General features: G+C 36.4%; 1 protein-coding gene across 4 annotated transcripts in view; it reads right to left on the bottom strand.

Moving 5' to 3' along the window:
- Positions 1 to 13814: 13814 nt before the first annotated feature.
- Positions 13815 to 27452, bottom strand: part of ATP2B1 (ATPase plasma membrane Ca2+ transporting 1) — a 118134-nt gene continuing 104496 nt past the window's right edge. For 2 of the 4 annotated variants that reach the window (XM_030938407.1, XM_030938408.1), the window contains exons 19-21: positions 27082 to 27189; positions 24852 to 25034; positions 13821 to 17035 (exon numbers count right to left, since the gene is read on the bottom strand). In XM_030938407.1, coding sequence (XP_030794267.1) covers positions 16724 to 17035; positions 24852 to 25034; positions 27082 to 27189 — 603 coding nt within the window. In that variant the 3' untranslated portion in view covers positions 13821 to 16723. Of the gene's footprint in view, positions 17036 to 24364; positions 24479 to 24851; positions 25035 to 27081; positions 27190 to 27452 lie in introns of all 4 variants that reach the window. The other 2 variants (XM_030938409.1, XM_030938406.1) reach the window with 2 other exon arrangements.

A 27452-nucleotide genomic window follows, 5' to 3' on the forward strand; every position in this document is an offset into this window, starting at 1 on the left:
TGCCACTGAAATCACTGCCACCATAGGACATTAATGCAGCCACTGTGCTGTCTCCACCATGGCCATATGAACTTTAAGCTGCCCTTGCCCCTTTAAAGCACTTGCTCTATATTCATCAAGCAGCAGCAGTGTCCAATTGTCTGGGCTTATGTCTTAAGCCCATAGCCTTACTGTTGTGTTGAGATTAGGGATCTGACTTTTTGCTTTTCTGTGCTGGGATGTAGAAAATGCTGGGCAACTAACTGTATTAGTACGTTCTCACGCTGCTGTGAAGAAATACCTGAGACTTGGTAATGTATAACAGAAAAAGGTTTAATTGACTCACAGTTCTGCATTGCTGGGGGGGCCTCAGGTAATTTATAATTATGACTGAAGGGGAAGCAAACATACCCTCTTCACATGGTGGCAGGAGACAGAAGTGCTGAGGCAAAGGGAGAACAGCCCCTTACAAAACCATCAGATCTCGTGAGAATCCACTCACTATCACAAGAACAGCAATGAGGGTAACTGCCCCCATGATGCAATTACTTCCCACCAGGTCTCTCCCACGACATGTGGGGATTATGGGAACTACAATTCAAGAAGAGATTTGGGTCAGGACACAGCCAAACCGTATCGGCAACCAGACAAGCAAACAAATACAATTAGCATCCACCACACACACACACACACACACACACACACACACACACACACACACACGTACACACACAATTATAATGATTGTTAATTGCTTTGAAGGGGCACTGTGATGGGGGCACTGGCGTTGGGAGAGAAGTTCAGCTGACTCTCAACAAAAGTTCACAATACTCTGGGTGCTTCAGTCTTCTCTAGGGCTTGAACAGCTGGTGACGCTGTCTCTGGGGTGAGGCAGCTTCCTTCAGGGCATTGTTTCCCACACCTTAGTCATTCCCAGGCCTCCTTTCATGTGGCCATATCTGTGTGCCATCTGTAGGCACATTTACAACTACTCTCTCTTAAATACATCTACTTTATGTATCAGCCTATAAACGAAAAGCCAGTATCATTTGCCATAAATAGCAGGTAAAAGTAAGAATAATTTCAATGAAAGGAACTAAAGCTAGAAAGACTTAGCCAGATGCTTTGCCAAAGGTTCTGAGACTGGAGCGCACTTTCAGCAAGTGTTAGGGATTGAAAACATAGTGGTGGCACGCAGCGATATTATCCTTGACTTTACTTTCTAGTTTTCTAAACTAAAAAAGGATGGAAAAGGGACACATTTTTAAACTTTGTATTTTAGTGCTTTTAAAAATGCTCTCTGGGCACAATTTAGAATTAACTTTCAAACCATCAGTAGTATCATGTTCCATGCTTTAGGAGACAACTATTAGAAAGAACGTGGTAAATATTAGAGAGTGTAGGCTTAAAAATGGGCAAGGCTTTTGTTTGAATTTCAGCTCCCTCACTTATTAGCTCTGTGATTTTCAGCACATTATGCAACTTTGCTGAGCCTCAATCTACTCATCTGTAAAAAGGATGTGATAATACTAATTTTCCTGATGTGTTAAATAGATCCGTGTTGCCCAACTCCATTTTGCATACAGATCACCTGCTGGTCTTCTTAAAATGTAGATTCCAATTCCGTAGATCTGGAGTGAGGCCCGAGATTCTGCCTTTTTAGTAACATCCTGGGTGATGCTGATGCTGCCATTTTGTGGATCACACGTTAACTCGCAAGTTTATGATTCTCTGCTGTCGATATGGTAACCACCAGCCACATGTGGCAATTGAACCCTTTAAATGTGGCTATGGACCTAAGAATTTTTTTTTTATTTTTACTTCATTTCAATTTATTTAAAAAAACTGACACTTGGTCAGTTATTAAAAAGCAATTTTTAGTATACTTGGAACAACTTGTGAATCTATCCTTTCAGCTGTTAATTTTATGAAAATTAAATAACCAAACATGTCTTTCCAATGAAAATTTAATGTCTGAATAGAGATACGCTGTAAGTGTAAAATAAACACCTTGAGTTTGAAGACTCTGTTAAAAAAGAGTGCAAAAATATCTTGTTAAATTTCCTATTGATTGCATGTTGAAATTGCAATGTTTTGGATATGATGGGTTAAAATATATTATTAATTTCATCTGTGTCTTTTTACTTTTTTAATGCAGTCACTAGAAAATAAAAAAATTACTCATGTGGCTCACATTATATTCCAATTGGACAGTTCAGGCACAGACCAGTAAGTGCAGAGCCTGGCTCTCCTCTCAGGACCTTCCTCTTGTCTAAATTTGGTGGGTGTCCTCTGGCTGGAAAGAGGAAGTGAGGTGGTGGAAAGAGACAAGGTTTCTTCCTTCCCTGCAGGAGGCTGTGGCAAAAAGCCAACATTCACAGCAAGTTCTTCGGTTTACAGACTATTTCTTCTGTGGTGGGTTATTTCCACTGCATTCCAAAGCAGGCTCTGCTTTTTGGAGAGGTAAAAAACAAACATGTCAGCAGTCCGAAGTGAACTGCTCGAAGCTGCTCAAAGCTCTCATAAGAAGATGCTCACTTTTCAAGAGTTAAGGGTCACAGCAAAAGGCCCTCTCAACCCCACCTCCTTGGTGACATTAAGGGGAGATAATTAAAACAGAATGGGCTCCTGCAAATGTGTTGCATTATCTCCTGGTTGACTCAGCAATTCCACAGGAGGCTGAAAGTTTAATGAAGAGCAGTAAGAAAGACATCTGCAAATTTGACAATAACCAAGAAGTTTGCAAAAAGAAGTATGTGGAAATGAAAGTTCATTTTCTCATGTCATAAATTACTTTATGGTATCCTTGCTTCACCACTCTTTTTTTTTTTTTTTTTTTTACTAACTCATTTAAATATTTACATGTAGAATCAGACCTGGCAGCAAATTCAAAGAAATCTGTTAAGGACAGCAAAAGTTGCTTCTGTATCAGAGGCTTTGAGACTCCAGGTCTCAATTAACCTTTCTAAATAGGAACTGACAGCCTACTCTGGAAAATCAGAGTGGGTGAGGGGAGGGGAGACTAAAATGTTTTTGAAGAATGTTTGACTACAAAGTAAACAGTCTGAATAGAAAATATTAAATCAGATGCTGCCTCCACATTCCATAAAACTGTATATACAGTAAAATGTACTGTACAGTTAAAAGACACAGACAAAATAAATCATAAAACAATTTGAGTTTTGTGATGATCCAAACTTCATGGAATTAGTTGTGTTGGCATAAGACAGTTTTTTTTTTTTCTGTTAGATCTTGACATGAAGTTTGTACAGATGGCATTGAAAGTGTAACTTTAGAGATATTTATCTTTAAGCTTTCTTTTCCTTTCTGTCATCAAATCGACCCATGAGTACAGATTTACTAGGTATATTATTTATTTCAGGTATATTATTTCATTTTGCTAACCAAAATGTTATCAGTATTATTTTGCACAACATAGCACACTACTTTATTTATTTTCAGGATTTACTTTGCTTTAGATGAAAGCAAAAGGAAAGTTAACTTAGCAAATTTACGGCATAATCAAGATTGTAAGGGGAAAGGTTTAAATGCTAGAAAACATGTCAAAAGCACCCATTTATAAGAAATGTTTCATTGTCAGTTTCCAAAACTCTTAGTATCAAACACAGCTACTCTCTGTGTTTAAATGACATTTACATATCTAAAAGCAATATAATCCCTTATCTCCAAGAATCTGGTTAATCAGATAAGGCTTTCTCATTATCTTATGTTAGAGAGATTTTTACTATATTTTAAACAGCTGTAAATCAATAAATCTGAAAGAGTAGGGAATTCAGCTCTACTGCTTACCTTATGAGTTTGTAGATGATGAAGAAATATCATTATCTCTCCTGCTTCATTGTACCAGCTGTTTTCAGTCTGAACTGTCACCATTTCTCCCATATGGCAAAACCTCATCCATCTCTGTTCTTGCCCGTGGACTTTGTTAGATATTCTTTATCCCTGGGTCCCCATGCTTGTTGAAGTTAACCCTCCAACATACCCTGTTTGGCATCATTATTGCCCTTAGTGTGGTATTATAATTGTTCCTGTATCAGTCTCAGATATCGGGGATTCTTTTTCATTTTGGCTTCCCTTCTGCCTAGCATAGTCCCTGCATAGGGGAGACGTGCAATGGTTTCTGAAACAGAATCCAAAGCATCACTTTGAGTTATTAGAGTAACAAGGCTGCTTGTTACTACAACACTGCCTTGCCACTGTCACTCAGCTTGGGTCTTCCACACTTGCCCCTTGGGTCTGTTGTCATTTGATGCGCTTCCTGTTTAGCCTACATCATCTCCCTCTCTCTGATGAAATGGCTTCTCCATTCACGTCCTTCTTTCCACTTATGGGGGTCTCACAGAAGAGTGACTTGGGCCACTGCTTATTATGTTTCATGCTTATTATGTTTCATTTTATAGCCCTTTTGGAAAGGAGGCGGACTTCTCATACAGTTGCTGAGGATGTTAGTCACACAGCATTTTCACTCTCACTTCTTTCTTTCTCACGGACAGCCTCATTGTGAACCAAGATCCTTTGCTCTCTTCCTCTCAGCCAGCCTGGTCAGTGATTGATGGCCCATGCCTCATACCTTCATATATGCAAACTTTTTTTAAAAAAGTGTTTCTTGTCCCACCTTGCAATTTAAATTGCAGTGGGCCATTCCTAAATCCATCAGCTGAATGGTATGTATCTGAAACCCCAGCTGTCTACAGTTCCAATGGTTTGGCTAGACATGAATGATGGTATCCACACACAGAACACAAGCTTCCAAATATATACACCAAAATTTTAAGTCTGTGTGATACGCTTAATGGTAATTTTCTTTGTCATTATATACTTGCCAACTTAATAGAGAGCATAGATTATTATTATAATCTGAAATAAAAACCAGATATTTATATTTGGGAATGTTTCATAACAAATATAACACAAAATCTCCCATATAAAGTGGTTTACAATTCAATGCTGAAAGCAGTGTTTCAAAAGAGAAAGTGTAAAAAGCTAAGATGTTTTTAAAGTAAAGCTATTAGCTATAATTCCTTTTGGGTCTATTTTAAAATGAATTCAATTAGTCTCATGGTAAGTCTCAAAAGAGCTTTATCTTATTTTATTTTTGAGACAGAGTCTCACTCTTTTGCCCAGACTGGAGTGCAGTGGCATGGTCTCGACTCACTGCAACCTTTGCCTCTCGGATTCAAGCACTTCTGCCTCAGCCTCCCGAGTAGCTGGGATTACAGGCACACACCACCATACCCAGCTAATTTTTGTATTTTTAGTAGAGGCGGGCTTTCTCCATGTTGATCAGGCTGATTTTGAACTCCTGACCTCAGGTGATCTGCCTGCTTCAGCCTCCCAAAGTGTTGGGATTACAGGTCTGAGCCAGTGCACCTGGCCTCAAAAGAGCTTTACATTTTTATACATACTAATAATGACTTAATTAGTATAGATCCAATTGTGAATTACCCATGTTATCTGCTTTCCAACTTATTTGGACTGTTTCCCTTTCCAGAAACCAGAGAGGGGAAGAAAAAAAGCACAAAAACAAAATAATTTGTTCATTTGTTATTTGCATTAAGTAATTTTGGAGAAGACTGAAATTATCTATAAAAGTGAATTTATTATTTGTGGGTTTTCCAGTTCCACAGGCAATTGAGAGCCACTGCGAAGTCTTTTCCTGACAGACCAAACCAAATTTACGACTTCCAGAAATCTCCAGATCCAAGGGTCAAGGGTTGTGTGGCTTTCAATGGACAAGATCTGCCCAGGTTCTTCAGTTTTGAGAAAAGGAAAACCAGTAACACAAAATTCAATACTTTTCACATGGTCTCTTTAAATAAATTTGCTACAAACACTGTGGCAAAACTAAAGCTTATTAAGCTAAAAAGTTTCTTGAAATTGTCAGAAAGTGCTAAAAATCTGCTTTTAGAAAGCCATGAGTTACATATATATTTTGTGGAGTGGAGAGTTGTCGGAAGGTTTGTTTACTCTAAAGAGAATTTATACTAATTTTCATTATTTAAAAATAAAGGTAAAAAATAAAAGTTCTAAATATCTAATATAAAGACAACATTCTACCATCTAGATTCAGCCCTAACTTTATTTTTAACTAGGATCTTGGGCAAGTCATAATTTCTCAGAAATCTTAACTCACTCATCTATACCAGGAAAGGCATAATTAGTCTTAACTCATTCATCTATACCAGGAAAAGTATGACTGTCTGGTCCAAAGTGCTGGTTCCTTATGGCTCTAAAATTTTACAAGAGGTTACAGTTTCCACATAAATGCCTATGGGGTCAGGCAGGTAAAATATGAGTGAAGATGACCAGAGTGACGAGAATTTCTCTTTAAAGTAAATCCTTATAAATGTTTCCTTATTTCACACTTGATAGCAAAAAAATATTTCACTTTCCTCTTAGTTCTACCATTACCGAAACAATAATGGCCACCAATACTGATAAATTACAGTGGCACAGAGACCAGAGGGAGTGCTGGGGACAGTGGCAAACTGGAGGGTAGGAAAAGCACTAGGTTATTGTTACCATATGGGAATGAAGGCCTAATGCTGCCAGATGCCAAAACATGTGGATGTTTTTGGTGAAATCCAATTTTCAATGTAGGCAAACAATGAAAAACATAAAATAAAACAAACAAACAAAAACCTTGTGAGTCATTACCATTTCTGGCCAAGCCAAGCACATCTATGGATTAGATAGAGCTCACATGCTACCAGTTTACAATACCTGATTCACTTCGCCCCCCTCATTGTACTAGGGCCAGCACATATTAAATAACTTGCTAGCAATACTTCATCAAAGTTTTTTTTTTTTTTTTTTTTTTTGAGACAGTTTCTCACTCTGTTGCCCTGGCTGGAGTGCAGTGGCTTGATCTTGGTTCCCTGCAACCTCTGCCTCGCAGGTTCAAGCGATTCTCCTGCCTCAGCCTCTCAAGTGGCTGGGATTACAGGTGGGTGCCATCATGCCTGGCTAATTTTTGTATTTTCAGTAGAGACGGGGTTTCACCATGTTGTCCAGGCTGGTCTTGAACTCCTGACTTCAGGTGATCTGCCTGCCTGTGACCAAAGCCATCTAGCCTATATTTATAGATACAGCTTCAAAATCAGGCAATATGCTTTAAGTTTATTTCTAATATATTGTACTTTTTGGCACAGTTGAAAGTAAACAGCATGTATCACTTAGCAGGAAAATGTCAGATTTTATGATGAATATTTAAAGTATTTATATTTAAGAGTATACATCTTTAAAATTAGATGTTTATATAAAATCACCTTGTGCCTGGGAAAAATTACTAGTTGATTTTTTGTTGTTGTCTCTAAGAACAATTTCTAAGTCAAATTGGTCAAAAAATATTGGCTCCAGCCATCCAGTTAACCCCTAAAAGATCCCATAGCATACCCAAGTGGTCTGTACCATATCCAATTATAGTTACAGTGCACAAACTGACTTATTAAGCCCCTATTCTGGGTCACTTGCTTTTGTATTTTACCTCAGTAAGTCATTATAACTCTACCCCTCTCTTGTAATAAAGAAGTTAAAGTTGCCTGTGACCACACAGCTAGTTAGTATCATCTAGGATTTGTTCAACCACCGAACTCATGACCATTTCGCTGTATCTGAAATGGTATACCAGAAATGACTTGGTCCAGTCACTCTTAAGTTTTAAAATCCTGGCCACGTGCAGTTTCTCACGCCTGTAATCCCAGCACTTTGTGAGGCCAAGGCGGACGGATCACCTGAGGTCAGGAGTTCGAGACCATCCTGGCCAACATGGTGAAACCCCGTCTCTACTAAAACTACAAAAATTAGCCGGGTGTGGTGGCAGGCACCTATAATCCCAGCTACTTGGGAGGCTGAGGGAGGAGAATCGCTTGAACCCGAGAGGCGGAGGTTGCAGTAAGCCGAGATCGTGCCATTGTACTCCGCCTGAGGGACAAGAGCAAGACTTCGTCTCAAAAAAAAAAAAAAAAAAAAAAAAAAAAAAAAAAAAAAAAAAAAACTTTAAAATCCTATCAAACCAGTTCTTTGCAGAGATTTTCAGATATATAAAGGCAGCTTGCAAGTCCCTCAGCCCCCAAACTCCATTCCCATCTTCTCTTCCTTGCTCAACATCTCCAGTTTCTACAACTGTCCTTCAAGAACATAGAACATCCTCGTGGGGTGCCCATATGTCCCAGTTTACCAGGGATAGACTTGGTATGCAAGCCTGCCATCCCACTGTAATTAAGAGCTACCTGGGCCGGGCGTAGTGGCTCACACCTGTAATCCTAGCACTTTGGGAGGCTGAGGTGGGCAGATTGTGTGAGTTCAGGAATTAAAGACCAGCCTGGACAACATGGTGGAACATTTTTAAAAATGAGATAAAGACGTTTTCAACCTGGTATAAGTAAACTTCCACCAAGAATTCAGGTTTTTAATAACAGTAAGCAAAAACAAAACAACAAAAAAATTAAGCTTGGCTGGGCGTAGCAGCTCACTTGTAATCCCAGACTTCAGGAGGCTGAGATGAGAGGATTGTTTGAGGCCAGGAGTTTGAGAACAGTCTAGGCAACATAGTGAGGCTCCCTCTCTACAAAAAGTAAAAAAAAAAAAAGTTGGCTGGGTGTGGTGGCATGCCTCTACAGTCCTAGCTACTCAGGAGGCTGAGGCAGGAGGAACACCTGAGCTCAGAAGTTCGAGGCTGCAGTGAGCTAGGACTGTAACCTGTCTAAAAAGAACAAAAACCTAAGTTTAATATACTCACCTATATACTTTCTCTTTTATGCTCATTAACTTCTTGCATTTCATTATTGTGGTTCTCAATGCTTCCCTCTGTTTTACTCAGTAGTTCCCAAAGTGTGGCTGCATATTAGAATCATTTGGGAATTTTTTAAGTGTCAGTGCTCACTCAGGCCACACCCTAGACTACAATGCTTGAGCTGGGAGCCTGGCACCAGTATGTTTTAAAGTTCTCCCAAGTGACGCCAATGTACAGCAAAGTTTGGGAAGTACTGATCTATCCTATGGTTTATTATGGGAATAAAGATATGACTGGGAACAAAAAGAGCAATTAAACTTGGTAATGGTTTCAAACCATCAGAGCAGCTCTAGTGTTCAGCTAAATAATAAATAATAAAAAACTGTATGACTGGATCACTAGCACCCTCATTTACCACCCAGAGGAAAGCAAGCTGCTTCTTTTTACAAGGGAAAATTGACTAAAAACAGAAAAAATTGAAATGGATGCAAACACTATTATTCTAATGAGATGAATCTCCAGGGTAACCTTTATAATGCCTGAGTATTTATGACCCAGCCGGGACTTAAGGGTCTTTTTCAACTCTGAAATTTTTTATTTAAGCCAAATTTCTTAGAGGAGGCAGGAACAGTTCTTCACAGGTTTCAGTTGCTCAGTCAATAGGCTTACCTTGTACTGTGCTTTATAATTGTTAAAAGTGCTTTCACATTTTCAAGTTCATCTCAACTTCTAAAGCAGGGCAGAAATTGCAATACTCATACTCCTGTTGAGGAAACTGAGGACTCAAGATATTAAAAGTTGGTTTAAGAGTTGGAACCATTTAGAACCCAGTTCTGGTGAACTGCTAGGAAAAAATACTGCCTCAGAGATTCACTCTTTGAGCCTTAACGCCCTCTCCCAGAGAAGTGATTTTCCTCGGAAAATAAACAGCACTTTCTTTTACACGTCTGTTGTGTTGAGGAAGGAGAGGCAGGGTGGTGCAAGCACTGTGAAGAGATAGAAGTACAAAAGAGGCCTCGAGGAATTTACAGGGCCAGGGAGAACACATGAGCACATAATGTACTCATAGCAATGGAAAAAGAGAGGCAAGTGACAACTATGTGAGGTTAGAGTTGTTAAGGAGCAAATGAAGAGCCATTCATAGCTTCTTGGAGGTATTTGTTTGAGTTGGTCACCTTGCTCCTGCTGTGACTGACCTGAATGGCTTTGCTTTCTTTAGGTTATGTTACCTTGGTACCTAAACCTGAGCCACCTTCAACTTCATACCTGTTCTCAGCTTTAGTGTATCTGTCTTGTTGGTGACCAAAATGTATACTCATGTCCTGGTTTTCCTCACTGATGCTCAAACTAGCCTTTGTCTCTTCTTCTTTTCAGGAACATTGCTTATTGCATTTATTCCAAACCTTCATATGTCCCTCAAGGCCAGGATTCTGGACTCTAGAATGCACCTTTTCCATTTTGTCAACCAAACCTATAGTTTTCCCACATTTAAGGAGGCATCTGCCTTCTCTTGTCATTTTGTTTCTGACTTTAGGTCCCAAAGAGCAGGATTTTACATCTATCTATATTAAACTATAGTTTTAGTCATCTCATCACTTATCAGTTTGACTCCTGATTTTGTCATCTAGTTTATTCTCAACCCTTCCCAGCTTAATGCTGCCCAAGAGTGACGAGCTTTCCTTCTACTTCCTTATTGAAACAACTGTTTCACAGAAAATCTGAAAGACATGAACAAGACAGATCTGCAAACAATGCTTTAAAACTACCGCCAGACTTATAGTTAATCCAATCATTCTGCCAATTAAGGGGTCACCTAATTAAATGTTCTTTCATTCTACACATAAGTAGCTAACAAATCCAAAAGTAGATGATGCCTTGAAATGCCATCAACTAGGTTTCCTGTTTTGCTACAAATATTTCCTCTATGCTTTCAAGTGCACATTCTTTTCTGTTCCCTTTAATTTTGCTGTTACTATCCTAGTCTATTCCCTCTGTACCCCAGGCCTGTACAACTCAATGTTTTAACTGTTCTGTTTATATCCCTACCCTCAGTCTCATCAATCACCAATCCATCCGACACACCCAAAACCTTCCCAAATCACCACTTTGCCCACCTCCGCTCCAGGAAAATGTTTTAAGATACCTTTTCTTAACAAAGATATCTTTAAGATTATAAACATCAGCACCTAATTTTTACAGACCAAGGGGAACCATTTATAAAGCAAATAATATTAATATAAAATGGTATCAAGACAGTAGTTTAAAAATGGCTACAATTTTCTTATTTTAAAAACGGATCATTTAAAATCCCATGTGCAACAGGGCTCAATATTACAGCATTAAGAATTTTCATTGGCCAGGTGTGGTGGCTCATGCCTGTAATCCCAGCATTTTGGGAGGCCGAGGTGGGCGGAGAGGTCAGGAGATAGAGACCATCCTGGCCAACATGGTGAAACCCTGTCTTTACTAATATACAAAAAATTAGCCGGGCATGGTAGTGCACACTTGTAGTCCCAGCTACTTGGGAAACTGAGGTAGGGGAATTGCTTGAACACAGGAGGAGGAGATTGCAGTGAGCTATTATGCCACTGCACTCTAGCTTGGCGGCGGAGTGAGACTCCATCTCAAAAAAAAAAAAAAAAAAAAGGAAAATATTGTTTAAGGACAAAATAATTCTTCACAAAATAAAAAGTTAATTGAAAGTAAAACACCCTATTTAGTCTCACAAGTTTCAAAACCAAAAAATGCAGACATGCAGAGTGTCTCACTAATGTTATATTTATTTTCATTCCAAACTAGGAAACAAAGCAACAGGTTAAATTATTGGAATATCTCTAAGACTTTGAATAAACATACCCATCTTAAAAGCACTAAATAATGAAATTCTCTATTCAAAATGTGCTATTAAAAGCACCATTCTACCGAATTTATCTTTGACTCTTTGGCTAGAGGAGGTCTGATCATGAGGCAAGCTTGGATTATACATCTTAATAGATGATTTTGCCTCAGTCTTTTGAGCTATTCTCCAGGAAGGCTGTGAAGATTCTTAAGATCTTCTCGGAAGCATTTGATACCAGAAAAGTGCAATAATGGAAACGCTTAAGAGTTAAGCAGAAAATTTTAACTGTTCAAAAATTTGGGCCCTGATTCAGGTTAACAAGATGCTAGTCCTGCAGTAAAGACCAGTGGCTACTGGTTTGGCCTCTTGAAATGGTCTGCCTCAAGTGTGAATCCCAGCTCTACTACCTAGCCATGTGACCTACAGCAAGTTACCTGAACTCTTTAAGCCTATTTCCCTGCTGCAAAATGGCAGACTGTTTACCAGGTTGCTTACATAATCCATGTAAAGTGCTTAGTACATACCAAGTACTCCATAAATACTAATTTACGTTGTGACATGTCCCTAATAGCTAACAAAAGTATCAGTGCTTATAACTAATGATCTGAAAATGTATTTGGAAAAAATGAATCCTTAATCCTAGGGATTCCCTGCACTGAACCCAAACCCAGACTATGTGTTACTGATTTGGGAACTTGTTTTCCTAGGATGTAGTGTGGTTAAGGAAGTTGTGCCAGAGACTGATTCTGCATAAGCACACACACACATTTTCTTAACTTTGATTCCCTACTTTGGAACAATTATTATGCTATTCGACAATGATACCTTAAACTAACAGAATACAGATTTAACATGCTATTGAAATACTTTAGTAGGAAAAATGTTATCAACAGTTCTTAGATGTAAAGCATAAAAGCAAACTCAACGGCGAGTTTAAGGGGTAAAGCTATCAATTGGTTGAAAAAGAAACTATTTGCATAAAGCGAATTTCCTTTTTTTCTTTGAGACAGGGTCTCACTCTTGCCCAGGCTAGAGTGCAGTGGTGTGATCACAGCTCACTGCAGCCTCAAACTCTTGGGTTCAAGAGATCCTCTCACCTCAGCCACTCTGGTAGCTACGACTACCTGCAGGTACCACCACTAGATAATTTTTTATTTTTATTTTTGTTGGGAGGGGGATCTGGCTTTGTTGCTCAGGATGGTCTCAAATGATTGTCCAGCCTTGGCCTCCCCAAGTGCTAGGATTACAGGCATGAGCCACAGTGCCTGGTCTGGTTATTTCCTTTGTGACACATACCGATGAGAAAAGTACAGAAACACAACTACCAGTTTTCTGACCACATGAAACAGTCTTTATGGTATAAAAACACTTATTCTAAAAGAAAGATTATTTTTCAAATTTTTAGTGAGGTGGTGTAATTATGCTATTAAGAGTATCTTTTATTTTGGTCTACAAATGAATGTTAACAGACTAATTAAAAAAGATAAAAGTTGATGGGGGTTTGAGTATAAGAGTCTTAGAGTACCACAGGTTAAAGAAAGAAGGCAGCTGCAATAAGACACAATCTTGAAGGCATGGGGAAGGAACAATGTCAACATGCAAAGGCTTAAACTCCCCTTTCTTTCTCAGCTAATTTTTACAAAGAGAACTTAATTCAAAATTCAAGTCTAATACATTATATAAACCCAATTTGACAAAATGGAAAATATCTTTCATGTCACAAATATGGTACTTAAGTATACTCGATAATTTACTAATGATTTATACTAACTGAAAAATATGGTATTCATCATCATTTAAAGTTTACTCAGTATTTCAACAACGTTGCTAGTTTATATTAATAATTTATTATAAAAAACAACTAATAGTAATTTCATTAATTTCTCCCATAGAGTTCAGATAACTGGTATTGACAAGTATGGAAAATGAGATAAAAACAAGCTCTTAACAGCTAATGTGAAAAACTAATCTGTACTAAAACCAGCAGATTACATTCCCACAGACTGCAGAAATGATCTATTGTGCTATAAGGGTTGAGGACAGTGGGTAGGAGAGTAGGGACAATGTACCCACTCTCATTTTAGAGGCAAGATCATGCATATTATTAGAAGAGTGATTCACTGTAACACAACCATAACATTTCAAGTACATTATAGCATTTTCAATTAGATTTCTAAAATTTAAAGTAGAAAAAATTCCAAAATATTTTCCAATATCAATATCCAAAAAGTTCAGTCCCCATTCAGAAACAGATAAACAGTATATTTATTAAATGAGTTAAGACAAATAAACTTTACAAATAGACAAATAATAAAAGGCTCAGTGGCTAAAATAGATGGTAAGCATCATTGAAAGAAATCAACACCATCACGGTATCTCAGTTGGCTTACACGTGTAAAAAGAAATTTTCAAAGAGCAATTTCACAGAAATGAAGCCAGTTTTTTTTCTTATAAACAAATCACCAATTCTTGGTTCAAAACTGACATCTGTTATGAAAATTACCATATCACATATTTGTAAGATGACAAGGAGTAACTCATCTTCAAAGTGCAAGTAAGTCTATTTACAACCACAAAAAAGGCAATGATGAGGAGAAAAGGATTTTTAAAAAATATACAAAGATTAAAAACATTTGGGATGCAAAATTAAACAATTTTTTGGTTAGAGGATAAAAGAGAAAAAGTGATTGAATTACAGATTTCAACTATACATACTTTATAATGGGATCCAAGATCTTTAACAGCTTGCTTGCATTTTTTTCTACTTACATAATGCTCTGGAAATTTCTGGTAGAAATTACAGTGTCTCAAAGAGAGAAATACACACTAAGCATGTCTTGCTACTACTTCATGGATGTCATAAGACCCGTTTATGGATTAGAGTTGGTGTAGAAAGCCATTGCCTTGAGTTGAAAAATGAATACTGTAAAAGCTCAATACAAATCCTCCAAAGCACATGCACTTCTAAATCTTTTGGTAATTACATTCATATTTAAGCATAACCAAAATAAAAAAGAAAACTGAAAACATTTCCCTTTTCTCTATTCCCTATGCCTTGTAGGCTCTCCAGTTGATAGGGTCAATTTTTAGAGTTGAAAGGGTTCTTCGAGATAGTCCACCACCCTTATTTAGGGTAAATGATTTTCCCAAGATCATGCAGCACATTAATGGCAAAACCAAGACTAGAAACCAGATCTTGACTCCTAGTCTAATATGCTTTCCAGCATATCATGCTACCTCTTTTTTACAGTATGAGTCATTATAAATACCTGATGAATAAATGTACAATTACAAATGCTGACAGAGCCAATGTGTTTCTGAGACTTGCAGAGGATTACTGCAAAGGTTTGATGGTGAGAAAAAGATTTCCCCCACCCACCAAAAATATCAAGCACCATCAACTAAATGTTTCTTTGCTGGGTCAGCACTCTCAGTTATAGTAGCAGTCCTCGTAAACTTTATGTCAGCTTGAGGATTGTGTATCTGGTGAAATCTGGGCCCTAACACATGCCAGTTTCTAAAGGGTAAAGACAGAGGCAAAAAAGGGAAGAAGGTAGACAAAGGAAAGAAAAAGAGAGCTAAAGAATCCAATTGGCTTAGAGGTGGGCATTCTAGCATATGGTCAATTATTGCATCTAAATTTTCATGTAATCTCATTTTATCTAATCTGTTATTTGGCCACTTAAGAATTAAAATAAATGTATCAAAGACAATGGTGGTCATTATTATGTTTTTTTACCTGTGAGACTATTTTAGACAAACCAAATTCAATGAAGAGTATGTCAAATGGCAAAATTGTGTTAATTTTCTTAATCTGATTCTATTAGATTACCTGCAAGGAATTAAAGCGGTACTTCATGGGGCTGTTACCATCTTGAAATTTATTCCAATTGTGGTCAAAGAGAACAGAATGATGCACTGTATATGTAGAATTGAGAAAAGATGCTGAAATGTCTTTTAAAAAAACATTGCCATGAATTTATTTAATAAAAGGGCATATTTATTTATGTTTACAAACAAGTTTCAAAAACAAAAGGAAAACATGTATGCTTCTACTTATTAACCTTTTTCAAAATGCCAACAGCCCTCATGCTGTGTGAAGGTCTCTAAAGATTAGAAAAATCAATACAGTTCACTCACAGTTCACCAAGACATCACTGAACTAACATGTTTAGACAAAAACAAAAAGGACTAAGGTTCTCTTGTAGTTTGATAGTTTGATTTAATTTGATTTGCCTGAAATAACAAAAGCATTTCAAGCATCTTTCATTATGTAGTTGATGTCCTGCATTAAACAATCTACTAAATTCTGAACAAAAGGTTATTAGCAAGTTTTCAAAAATTTTAAAAATTAAACAGTTGCTTCAAAACCATTAAGTAGTAAATGTATTTAAGAAACTAATTAGGACAGATGTCATAACTTCATTTAGAACACCACTGCTCATGTTTTTTTGTTTTGTCTTTTCATTTTTTTTAAACAAAGCATTAGTGTTATCTATTTGGCTATTAGTATTAGCAATTTATCTACAATATTTAACAAGGTAAATTGTAGGCAAAAATTTAGTACAGTTTCAATAGAAACACCCCTTTTTTTTTTTCCTGAAAATACAGCAGTATTTGAAGGACTAATTTTTCTCTGCATCAGTTATAAGGAAGCTTCCCATCTATGAACAGGAACAAAAAAAGTATCTACAAACCTTGTAAACAGATCTGTATCATTTATAAACATAAATAATCCAAATTATTAACAGCCAACAGCAGAAATTAAAGTATCAATTCAACGATCCAGGGCTCTTTGTCTTGCCCAGTTTTACTCCTCCCTCTCTCCCATCCAGGACTGAGATAAACTAAAGCTCTGCTAATACACTGTTCAGGACCATGCTTGGGTTCTACTGATGATCCACGGGTCACTTACGCTGAGTTACTGTTTATCTGTCAGTTCATTTCTCCCACCCCCCAAAAAGCACCCTCAGTCTGGCAGAAAGCTTTGCTTTTTTTTTTTTAAAAAAATAAATCTACATTCGTACAAGTGTGTCTTCTGTTGAAGTCCAAAGACAAGAATACTAGCTTGTCCATCACAATATGTGAAAAGACCCAGTTTCGATTTGTTTCTTTACAATGCAGCTAGTGTGTTAACATTCAGCTTACAATCAGAGTGATGTTTCCAAACTATGTAGTGGGCTTCCTGGGGATGAAGAGGTAGCAGACTTGTTCATTTCTATTGTAAGGTGAATTCCACTGTCAACAGCATTGTTATTTTTGTTGGGAGAGGGTGGAGGACTGGAGTTACGTTTTGTAGGAGCATCATCTTCAGCATCAGTGTCATCAATAAGGGGGATATGAGGCTCGGAATCTTCTATCCTAAACTCAGGATGTGTCATAAAGTTGTGAATCGAACTTCTTGATTCCGGTTTTTCTAACCCTTCATATAAAGAACTACGAAATGCATTCACCACTCGAATCTGTAAATATCAGAAAACACAGAAAGATGTCAGTACACTATTAACAACTTGAAAATGGTTCATTTATGAGTTTGAATCCACAAACAGCTAGGTATGAGTGAATCATATTTGCATGTAATGCAGTGGAACTTGCAATACACTGTAAAAAAATGAATATTTTAGTAAGACACTACAGAACAACAAAACCACATACTCTAAGAATTAAGAGGTAAATAATTCAAGTAATATTAAGAAAATCTCATTGTCATTGGCTAAAAATTTAATAGCCATTTTATAGGATTTTTTCCCTAAAAGAACAAAATCAAACAGAACAAAACAAAAACTTAACCATACACAAGCTTAGCTGATTTTTTTAAAATTAAAAATAATGCATTTTGAAAACAACTCAAATAAGTTAAACAAATCAAGCACAAAGGGTTACTATTTATCATGCTAGGAATTAGGGTGTCACCAACCATGAAAAAGCCAAGCAAATATAAGCTGAATGCCACAATGAACTCACATCTACCCCACTACTCCCTTAATTAAAAATAAAAAGAACAAAACCCAAATAAATGTCTATAAAATGCCATTAAACAGCTATAAATATTTGAGTATATGCCATTTGTCTATCATTTGTCTATAAAGTGTTAGTGTTTTTCTCTGTAACAGATTAAAACTTAAATCAATTATTACAGTTATCTGGAAAGAACAGATCAAAAACAAAAACAAATCCTCTGGGATTCTTCTGGGAAAAATTTCCCAAGAAGACACAAAGTGTTAAAAGGTTTCTAGTATTTTCACCCCTAAATAGATAGCTCAACAATTCATCTTCCTTCTCAGTCTGCTGTATAAATGAAAAAGGTTAATGGGCAATGAAACTATGAAACTTAAAAACATCAGTGCACACACTGACATTCAGTGCTATTAACTCAAGCGTCATTCAGATTTAGAAAAAAAAAAAGGACAAAATCCAAGTAGTTGAGCATTTACCACGTATCAATTCAAATACAGTGTTTGCTTTTGCTTTGATTCTAATAAATCCTGTTTAGTAATAAAGACATCCTTTACTCATTGTTAAGTAACACTTTGATATTCTAGAAAAAAGATGCAGTCACAAAATTCATCTCATAAGATAGCAATAATGAATACATCAATACATTTATTCAAATGAACATGTGAATGCATTTAAAAAATGTGAGTAGTTTAGGGCCATGCACCCACATCTCACCTTCAAGTTGTCTTTCCTTATTTACCAAGCCCTATTTGTAAGCTGCTTTAGTCCATATTCACTTAGCCCTTTATATGGAGAGTACAGCATAGTCAACTGAGAAATACAAAAGCAAAATGTCTGGGTGTAAATTCCAGCTCTGCCACTTACTACCCGAGGAACCTTGGTCAAACAGGTTTCTTCAACTATAAAATGGGAAATAGCAATGGTACTTGCCTTACGGGGTTGTTGTAGGAGATTAAATTCGTTAGCACACTACAAACTAAAAACAGTGTTAGGTCACAAGTATTGAGGCCAGGGCTTCTCAAACTTTAATGTGCATATAAATTAGCTGGGGATCTTGTTAAAATGTCGATTGTGATTCCACAGGGGCCTGAGGTCCTGCATTTCTAACAACCTCCAAGGTGATGCTGAAGCTGCTGGCCCATGATCCACACGTGGAGCAACAAGCCATCTACTCTATAAAGTCTTGCAACTTTACCATCTTTCATAATTCTATTCTATTCGATTGCTTGTACTTTAGTTCCTTAATTTGACAGATGAATAGCAGCAAATATTTTTCAATTTCTTTTATTGCTCTTGTTCCCCTTCCCCTTTACTAAGATGTAAAGTGTTCTACATATGGAATGTAAACAATGCTTGCTAAATATAACGTTATAGTAATTCATTCAGTGTTTTATTGTGAAGTCTTAAAATTCACATTTTATGCATGTGAACATTCAGCAAGTATCCTGACTGTCCTAATAACAAACTGTAAAAAGCTTAAAATGCAAAAAGATAACTTCTTAAAAAAAAAATGTGTTGGTATCAGCAGCCTGTAGGCACGGAGGAGAATACAAACTAGAGAATCAGCCAGCAAACTTGACAGGTGATGAGAACTGTTCAAGACAACCCTGAAGATGTTGCTTGTTTGATAAAGTTGCCGGTGCTGCAGATGCTGTAGAACAACAGTTAAGCTTTCTGTGTATGTGTGTGTTTTCCATCTTTCTTTGTAATCAGTCTGGGTATAAAAGTGAGCAGTGAAGAGTGGGGGGGAAATAAATCTACTTTTTAAACATGTTAAATTTGGAAAATATGTAGAGCTCAGAAGAAAGGTATAAACTTAAGTTAGAGATTTGAGTTAGTGAAGCTCTAAGAGGGGCAGAGTGTAAAGATGAGGGCAACAAGTGTATGTTTTTCCAATTATTTTGGAAATACACACAATTACACACATACACCAGTGGCAGGCAAAATCAGATTAAATTCCTTCTTAGCAAAACTTCCAATTCTGTGAAGATTTTTCCTATCTGAAAGAATTTACTGAAACAATATTAGAGATTTTTTTTTCTAACCGCTTCATAAATAATAAAACTGAGCAACAGTTTTATTGGCTGACTTGTTAAGGAACTCCTAATTAGAGCTAAAGAGTCTTAAAACCTAGGTTTCTGGGCTCCCAATTCCAGGTTCCTTGGAAGTCAAGAGAAGACAAAAACATGCGAACATTTACTTTATCACCAACCTCACTTGAATAAAACGTTCCATAAGATTAAGATTAATGCTTCCTTTGTCTGACACATCTATTTAAGCCACATGACTAGTTAGTTTCAGCACGTTACTAGGCCAGCTCAGCAATGCTCAAAAGCAATTCAATTTTCAAAGAACAGTTCTTGAGATACATACAATAAAGCTCAGATTAACCAGGAATCATCAAACCAGATTTGTTTTACTTTCTACTTACAAAGAACATAAGAAAGCACTCTTGATCCAAGGCAAGACACTGAGCTGGCTTACACCTGCTCTGATCTTTATTACTTTCTGTATGTGAAATTCTCACAGTACAATAGCTGTGAGGAAAATAATTTTGTGCACAATACTTTAGGTAAGAAGGAAACTATATTAATACCATAAATAATTTGATTTAAGCAGAAATATAAGTAAACTTAAATACAGGCTTTTGTTAAATCCAAGCCTATTTATTTTATTCAGTTTTAAAATTCAATTCCTATTTATTATCTATTTAAACCTACTCTGTGGAGCATACTTACACCTCTTGAAATTATCAGAATTAAGAAAAATTCAGTAATTCTTATGTCAAAAATATTTGGTAAAAGTAAATTATTCAACGGAGAAAAAACTCCCAAAAATGCTGCATAAGCATATATGGTAAACAAAAAAACTGAAGTGATTATCATAATCATGAAGTAATTTTAAGAAACTGAAAATGATTATCAAGGTAAACAATATATGAAATATAACAAATCAAGATCATGTACCTACAAAACCAATTTTTGTAAATACCATCCTAACTTTTGATAGCAGAAAATAACATTGTTTACTGCCCAAAATATTGTACAGAAGAGAGAGCTCTAAAATACTAATCATAAGCCAATAAATCTTACCTTCTACAACAAATTGCCCACTTCTGAAATTTGTTTTCACTATTACTTTTCTATGTGCACTAATTGCAATGGCACAGTAAAAGATACTCTGCAACTAGAAACAAAATTCTAGATTGTTTTTCCAAAGTTGGGTACTTGCATATTAAATTATCTCAAAAGGAGACCCACCTGTGTAATGTCTTTATCTATCTGGAACAGGGGTTGGTAAACTTTTTCTGTGAAGTGCCAGACAGTAAAATATTTTAGATTTTGTGAGTCATACAGTCTGTCACAATTATACAACTCTGCCCTTATAGTGAAAAATCTGCCACAGGTAATACTTAAATGAATGGGCAGTGTTGCATTCCAATAACAACTTATTTCCAAAAATAGGCAACAGGCTAGATTTGGCCCATAAGCTGTAGTTTGCTCCTCCTCCACCTAGAAAACCAAATTTTCTCTCAATTTCTCATTTCCAGGAATGTGTAGTTATTTATTCAGGAAAAAAAAAGTCTACTAATGGTAAAAACTGGTGTTAGAATGATATACTTTATAAATAGAAAAAAACTACAGAATGTTTTCTCTAGAGACCTGTAAGAGTGAAGATCTGACTAATAAATGAAGGGGAAAAGGTCACTTCAGAGATGTCTGAGTCTAGCATTTGACAAAGTCAAAATCGATTCTTTCTTCTATTTTAGCTAAGCAAGGTCACCCAATAAAGGTTAAAGAAATGTGACACCCACAGGTGGTTTTAAAACTATTCCATATTAGGGCAGAAACACAGTGATAAAATGAAACCTTTCATTAAATATATTAACAATTCTATATATTGGCTGATGTTCTGTACCACCTAAGACAATGCTCCACCAACAAGGTTGAAAGACATTTATGGTAACAGCAACATAATTACTGCAACTCTTGGTGTATAATGACAACTGTATTAACAAGATATGATTTAGTCCCTGGATAACTCCAAGAACATAGGACACAGAATGAAGAAGTAAACATCTCAAACCTCGATAAAGCAACAACTACAAACCTTCCTTTGCTACTCTCTTAAATGCACCTTTACTTCCCTGAAGTATCTGCTCCCCTAGCCACATGGGCTCAGAAACTCAAGAGATTTCATATGAACAGTGAGTGCATCAGAAAAAAAGAGCCTGGGGTGGATGTGCAGAGGTGTGTGTGTATATGTGTCTGCCTGTCTGTCTTAAGACAGTTTATGATTGCCTTGATATTTAATGTAAAGCTTGGAACACATTCAGACTGAGAAATATTAGTATACCTAAAGTCATCTGATAGCCCTCCAAATGAAAAAAACAATTACTTAAAATATTGGTAAATAAAAATGAATAGGATACACATCACCTATGAGATAAACTTGCCAAAAAAGTGTAATATGAAGCTAACCAGTAGGACTCAATCAGACAAATCTGGAATGTAGAACCCTTCATAAGACAATTCACCTGGATTCTTCAAAAGTCAATGTCATAAAAAATAAAGGCAAGGAATGAATCCAGGTTGGAGACCAGACTCATAACACACATACTGTCAGTAATTATTTTGGATTAAAAAAGTTATAAAGGAAATTCTGGAGGCAACCAGAGAAATCTGAATACTGTCTGTTAGATAATATGGTATCAATGTTAAATTTATTGGATAATAAAGTATGATTATATATGGGAATTCTTAGGTACATGCTGAAGTATTTAGGGATAAAACGCCGTGGTAGCTGCCGTTTTCAAATGGCTCAGAAAAAAAGTTATATTAATATACAGATAAAATAGTGTCATAAAATATTAAGTGGTAAATCCAAGTGAAAGATTTTCATGTATTAATTTTTCAACATGTCTGTAGGTTTGAATTTTTCAAATTTAAAATTTTGAGGGAAGGGAGTCTATCAGGATAAAGTCTGAGTTTGGCTCCTTGTGGGGTATAAACAGATGCTTACTTCCATTTCAGCTTTCCTTAGTTTATTACTCTTTCAGTACCAGACTATTATCAATCCCTTAGTTTATTCCTCTTTTAGTACCAGATTATAATCACTGAGGCCTCATTTGGTAAATTCTATCAAGGGTCATCCTGGGAGTCACCTCCTTCAGGCAATTTTTCTTGACTTTCCAGGGTAGGCTAAGGACCCTGTTATGAGTTTGTGTTTTACTACCATGTAGACATTTCTAACTATTTGTTTTTGTCCTCTACTAGACTGCAGGTTCTAGAGGTTCCAGCATAGTTCTGACATATGGTAGGCCTTCCATAAAGGCTTATAGAACATTTACCATCTAAGGCTAGGTGGTAAGGAGCTCTAGAGAGAGAGAGGCATAGTTTGAAATCCATAGATACAGGGAGGAAGAGGCATTTTTACTGTACCAGGCGTATGGCCAGGCAATTTATGGTTACCATTTTATTCAGGTAGGTAATTTTTAAAAGGAAGAGTTTTAGCTGTCCCTGTATGTAATTTTAATATCTTAATGTTAGAGGGTCACTTGAAACACTTGTGTGCACTTTGCTTTACATCATGCGGCCTCTGCTTATTAGCCATAGACAAGTTATTTAAACTCTAAGGCAGTTTTCATACCTGTAAAACAGGGACAGTTCTTACTGTGCCTGTTTCACCACATTTTTAAAAATATCAAATAAAAATATACTTAACTAAATAGGGAACAAACAGGCATTAAGTAGAAAGTCTGTACTGTTTTCTCCCTTAATTCATCCTCTCTGCAGCTTCTCAAGGTTCCTCTAGTCCTTTGCTGGCTGGAGACCAAAGGCAGAAGATAGGTCTCTGTCTACTTCAAGGCTAACCTTAGGTATCGCCGTAAATTTTTGGGATGAGGTTGGGTTTACATCTTTAATGCCTCCAACATATTCGAGAATGCACCATGAATTCTCAGTAATATTTATAGCTTATAAGGCCTTTACAAAGTTTGCTATTTACTAAAAACCTAAAAGAAAATGTTATTTTAGTCGATTATTGAAAATTACAATATTTATTGGTTCAACAATTAATCAACAGTATACTTTCCTACTTCTACTGAAACTTAACAGAATATTTCTTATCTATGATGCAATTTTTAACTAAATTGACTATACAAATGGAAAAAAAAAACACCCCAAACCATAAATTCCACAGGAAGTTTTAAAATTTACAGTGATTTCCCCCAAAACCACCCCACAGCCAAACAACAACAACAACAACAAAAAATCAAAGACAAAGTACAGGTTAAGAAGGCAAGCAACTGGCTATACATACTGAAAACTTGTCTCCAGGCTGCTAACTTACTTTCCAAATTGGACAAAAGTCAAAATGCTAAGTTTATTCTTAGCTTTGAAAATGCAATTTCCTGGTTCTGTTAGATGAGTTTCAAATCACATGCTTTTAGGAACCATGCAGTATAAACATGTTTAAAGGCATATACTCAAAAATTTATAGTAGTTTCACAAGTTCTAAGCTACAATTTTATTCCCCATATTAACTATCAGAGTTAGCACAGACAAGCTCACAGATTGCATCTAATCTTTGGTTGCAATTGTTCCACCTGTTGTCTAGCCCTCTAAGAAATAAAACAACAACGACAACACTTTGAGGTCTCAATCCACTTTACGAAAAGAAAGCTTTATGAAAAAGCCTGAACAATGAATTCAAACATTAAGGAGAAAATGAGAAACGTTAGGTGTGTGAAGTAGGAAATGTTAATTTCATGCACTTAGGAACACACACTCACACCCCACAGTAGTAGAAGCAGTAGAAGAGGAAAACACTACATGTGTAGGGGTAGAAATATTTGTTACATCATGATGCTGGCTGGCGATGGAGGGTTGCCGCCTTAGAGCCCCCTGAATGGAACTTCCACTCTGGAAAGCATTCACTACATCCATCTGCAAGGAATCAGAGATTGTGACAGCTTGCTCAGCAAGAGAGAGAGAGAACAAGAGAAAGGACCATTCCATCTATCAACATATAAAAAGAAAAAGGCACTTTTAACAAAGCTTATAGGCAAGAATAGCATTTTGAGATGAAGTGGGGGGTGGGGGAGCTAGGAAAAAAGGAGCTTAGGGGCATATAGACACATTCTTTCATAATCAGTTAAAAGTTTCACTCATTCCAGGCACCAGGATTACTTTTCAAGAGAATACAATTTGTGGGTTGGGAAGGCTAGAGAGGAAGTTTAAGAAGTACACTCGAATCTCCTCCCCAGGTCAAAAAGCCCTGGCTCCCATCATCTCTCCTACCTCTCTACCAGGCCCATACCTGTGTTTGGATTCTGTTCAGACCTCTAAACCACAAGATTTGGCCACGCCGCAACTCCCTTTCAGCGTGATCAATTTCTTCAACATCCTCCGCTAATTCCTCCTCAGGTATTTCTTCCTTTTGTGTTCCATGACCAGCTTCTTTGAGGAATTTTAAACGGCTAGTTGGAATTGTTGAAATAAGCTACAACACAGGGGAATGAACTTAGAAATAAATCATATCAAGTAAAGGTAAGCTGATCAACTGTAATACTAAAGGTACTACAAATGGTCAGAGTATTCGACTATCTTTACCAACGAAGTAATGGGATCCTGTTGATTAGTCTTTCTCTCCCAGAGCAAAACACATTCTTCTCTTAGCTACACAAAAGATTTGAGTTTGAAGGGTAAAAAGTTTTCCTAAATGGAAATTAACCTGATTACATTTTTCACATTTTCATCAGGACATTCAAGACAGTACATTTTAAAACCATGGTCTGATATATGTATTTACTTAAAGTCCTATTTATTTCGAATACAATGAAAATGGCAGCTGGTCTTACTAGATGCAAAACATGTTTACATTTCATTAATGCTATCAGAGTTCAATGAAAAAATGTATAAAAATTTTAAAAAATCATCAAGGTTACACTGAAAATAGTTTTGTTAAGTATTTTTTAAAAATGCAACAGTTTAAAATTAGATTAGTACTGATTGATGATGCCAAACAAAAACAGATGCCCCAGAAAACACAAAGGATACAAGAAACACCAATACACGTGTATTAGCTTATGTGTTAACATCCATTCTTTAAGGCAGCAGTTGGGTTTGTCAGGGAGAAACAAGCATGTAGTCAGCTATAGAATTCTGCTTGGAGAACTGCTAGTACACCCACTTCATTTCACCAAGGTGAAATAGGCTTCAAGGCACATAAAGTGACTTGTTCATGGAGTGACTAGGAACCTAGGTCTCCTGACCACCAAAGGCAGTGCTTGTTCTATTATGGTACACTTAGTATGATAGGTCCTACTTAAAAGATGATCTCTATTAATGAGGTATTCAAAATGGATAAGAAACCTCCGAACCTAGAAATATAATTAAGAAAAAGAAGAGATCAAAAGTTGTAAAGATTGAGCTAAATTTACAGAAACCCTGAAAGTCTGGCTTCACTGATTTGCAGAATAACAATAAATTAGCTTATGCAAATTATATGCCATAAAATATATTAACCTTCATTTATGAAAATGTTAGTATAGATTTTCTTTAATTTAGTTTTATAGTAATGGGCTTAAAATGAACAATGCATAAATCATTATCACCTACATTTAAAAAATAATGACATGCATTTGCAAGTAAGCTGCCTATAGTAAATATGAGGTATATCTCTTATTTCAGGCACTTTATTTTATACATACACTGTTAAAGCTATTCAATTCAAATCTAAAACATCATTTTGTGACCCCCTTTTCCAGGTAACATTATTTTTATAAAAACATTCTCTAAGGTCAGTTTTTCCTATGCTGCATATTAGATTAAATTACAGAACAAAATGACAAAGTACGTGTACGTATTTCTTACTTTTTTTTTGAGACGAAGTCTCGCTCTTCTCCCCTAGGCTGGAGTGCAATGGCGCAATCTCGGCTCACTGCAACCTCCGCCTCCTGGGTTCAAGCGATTCTTCTGCCTCAGCCTCCCGAGTAGCTGGGATTACAGGCACCTGCCACCATGCCCGGCTAATTTTTGTATTTTTAGTAGAGATGGGGTTTCACCATGCTGGCCAGGCTGTTCTCGAACTCCTTACCTCAGGTGATCCGCCCGCCTCGGCCTCCCAAAGTGCTGGGATTACAGGCGTGAGCCACCGCGCCCGGCCATGTATTTTCTACATTTTTGTAAAAAATTTTTTTCTGAAAATGTAAAAATAGGTTATAGAGTAAAAGATACAGATATTAGCATCCTAACCAGTTATAAATACATCATTTTTAACAACTGCTACAAAACTTGTTCTAAAAAACAAGTAAAAAAACCACATAGAAAGTTAGGATAGTATTTTATAGTACAGGCATAATCATAATGAACAAGTGACATACTGGAACTATATACAACATTAAAAAAACTTATCTTTGAATTCCCTCTCTTTACTCACCATGTTAACGATTTAGAATCAAGTAATGAAACTGTTAAAGAAAATACACACTAAAAATTAAAAAAAAAAAATCACTTTAAGTTTAAGCAAAAACTAATGAGACTTTTACCTGGCCCCAGAGTAATGTTCCCATTCCTAGGAATATTGACCATAGCCACTGTTCTATTGAAAGTTCTGAACAACTGAAAGGTTTTCCACCAAACTGCACAATTATTATCTGGAGGAATAATCAAGAGTAAATTCACTTAAATCTTAAATTTAAAAATTCATATACTTTAAAAAATATCAAATTTATGTCCTCTAAAATAAGGTGAACAACCACTATTCTGATGAAGTGTATTATATTAGTAACAACTGAAAATAAGACAACTGAAACAGACCTTTCCTCTTTCCCCTCCAGGGAAAGGGTTCCCTCTTACAAAAAAAGACAACTGAAATAAAGTAAAATTTTGCCCAATGTTTTTAATGCATGCGTATTTC

This window comes from Rhinopithecus roxellana, chromosome 10 (genome assembly GCF_007565055.1).
Source record: "Rhinopithecus roxellana isolate Shanxi Qingling chromosome 10, ASM756505v1, whole genome shotgun sequence".
Classification (NCBI taxonomy): Eukaryota; Metazoa; Chordata; class Mammalia; order Primates; family Cercopithecidae; genus Rhinopithecus; species Rhinopithecus roxellana.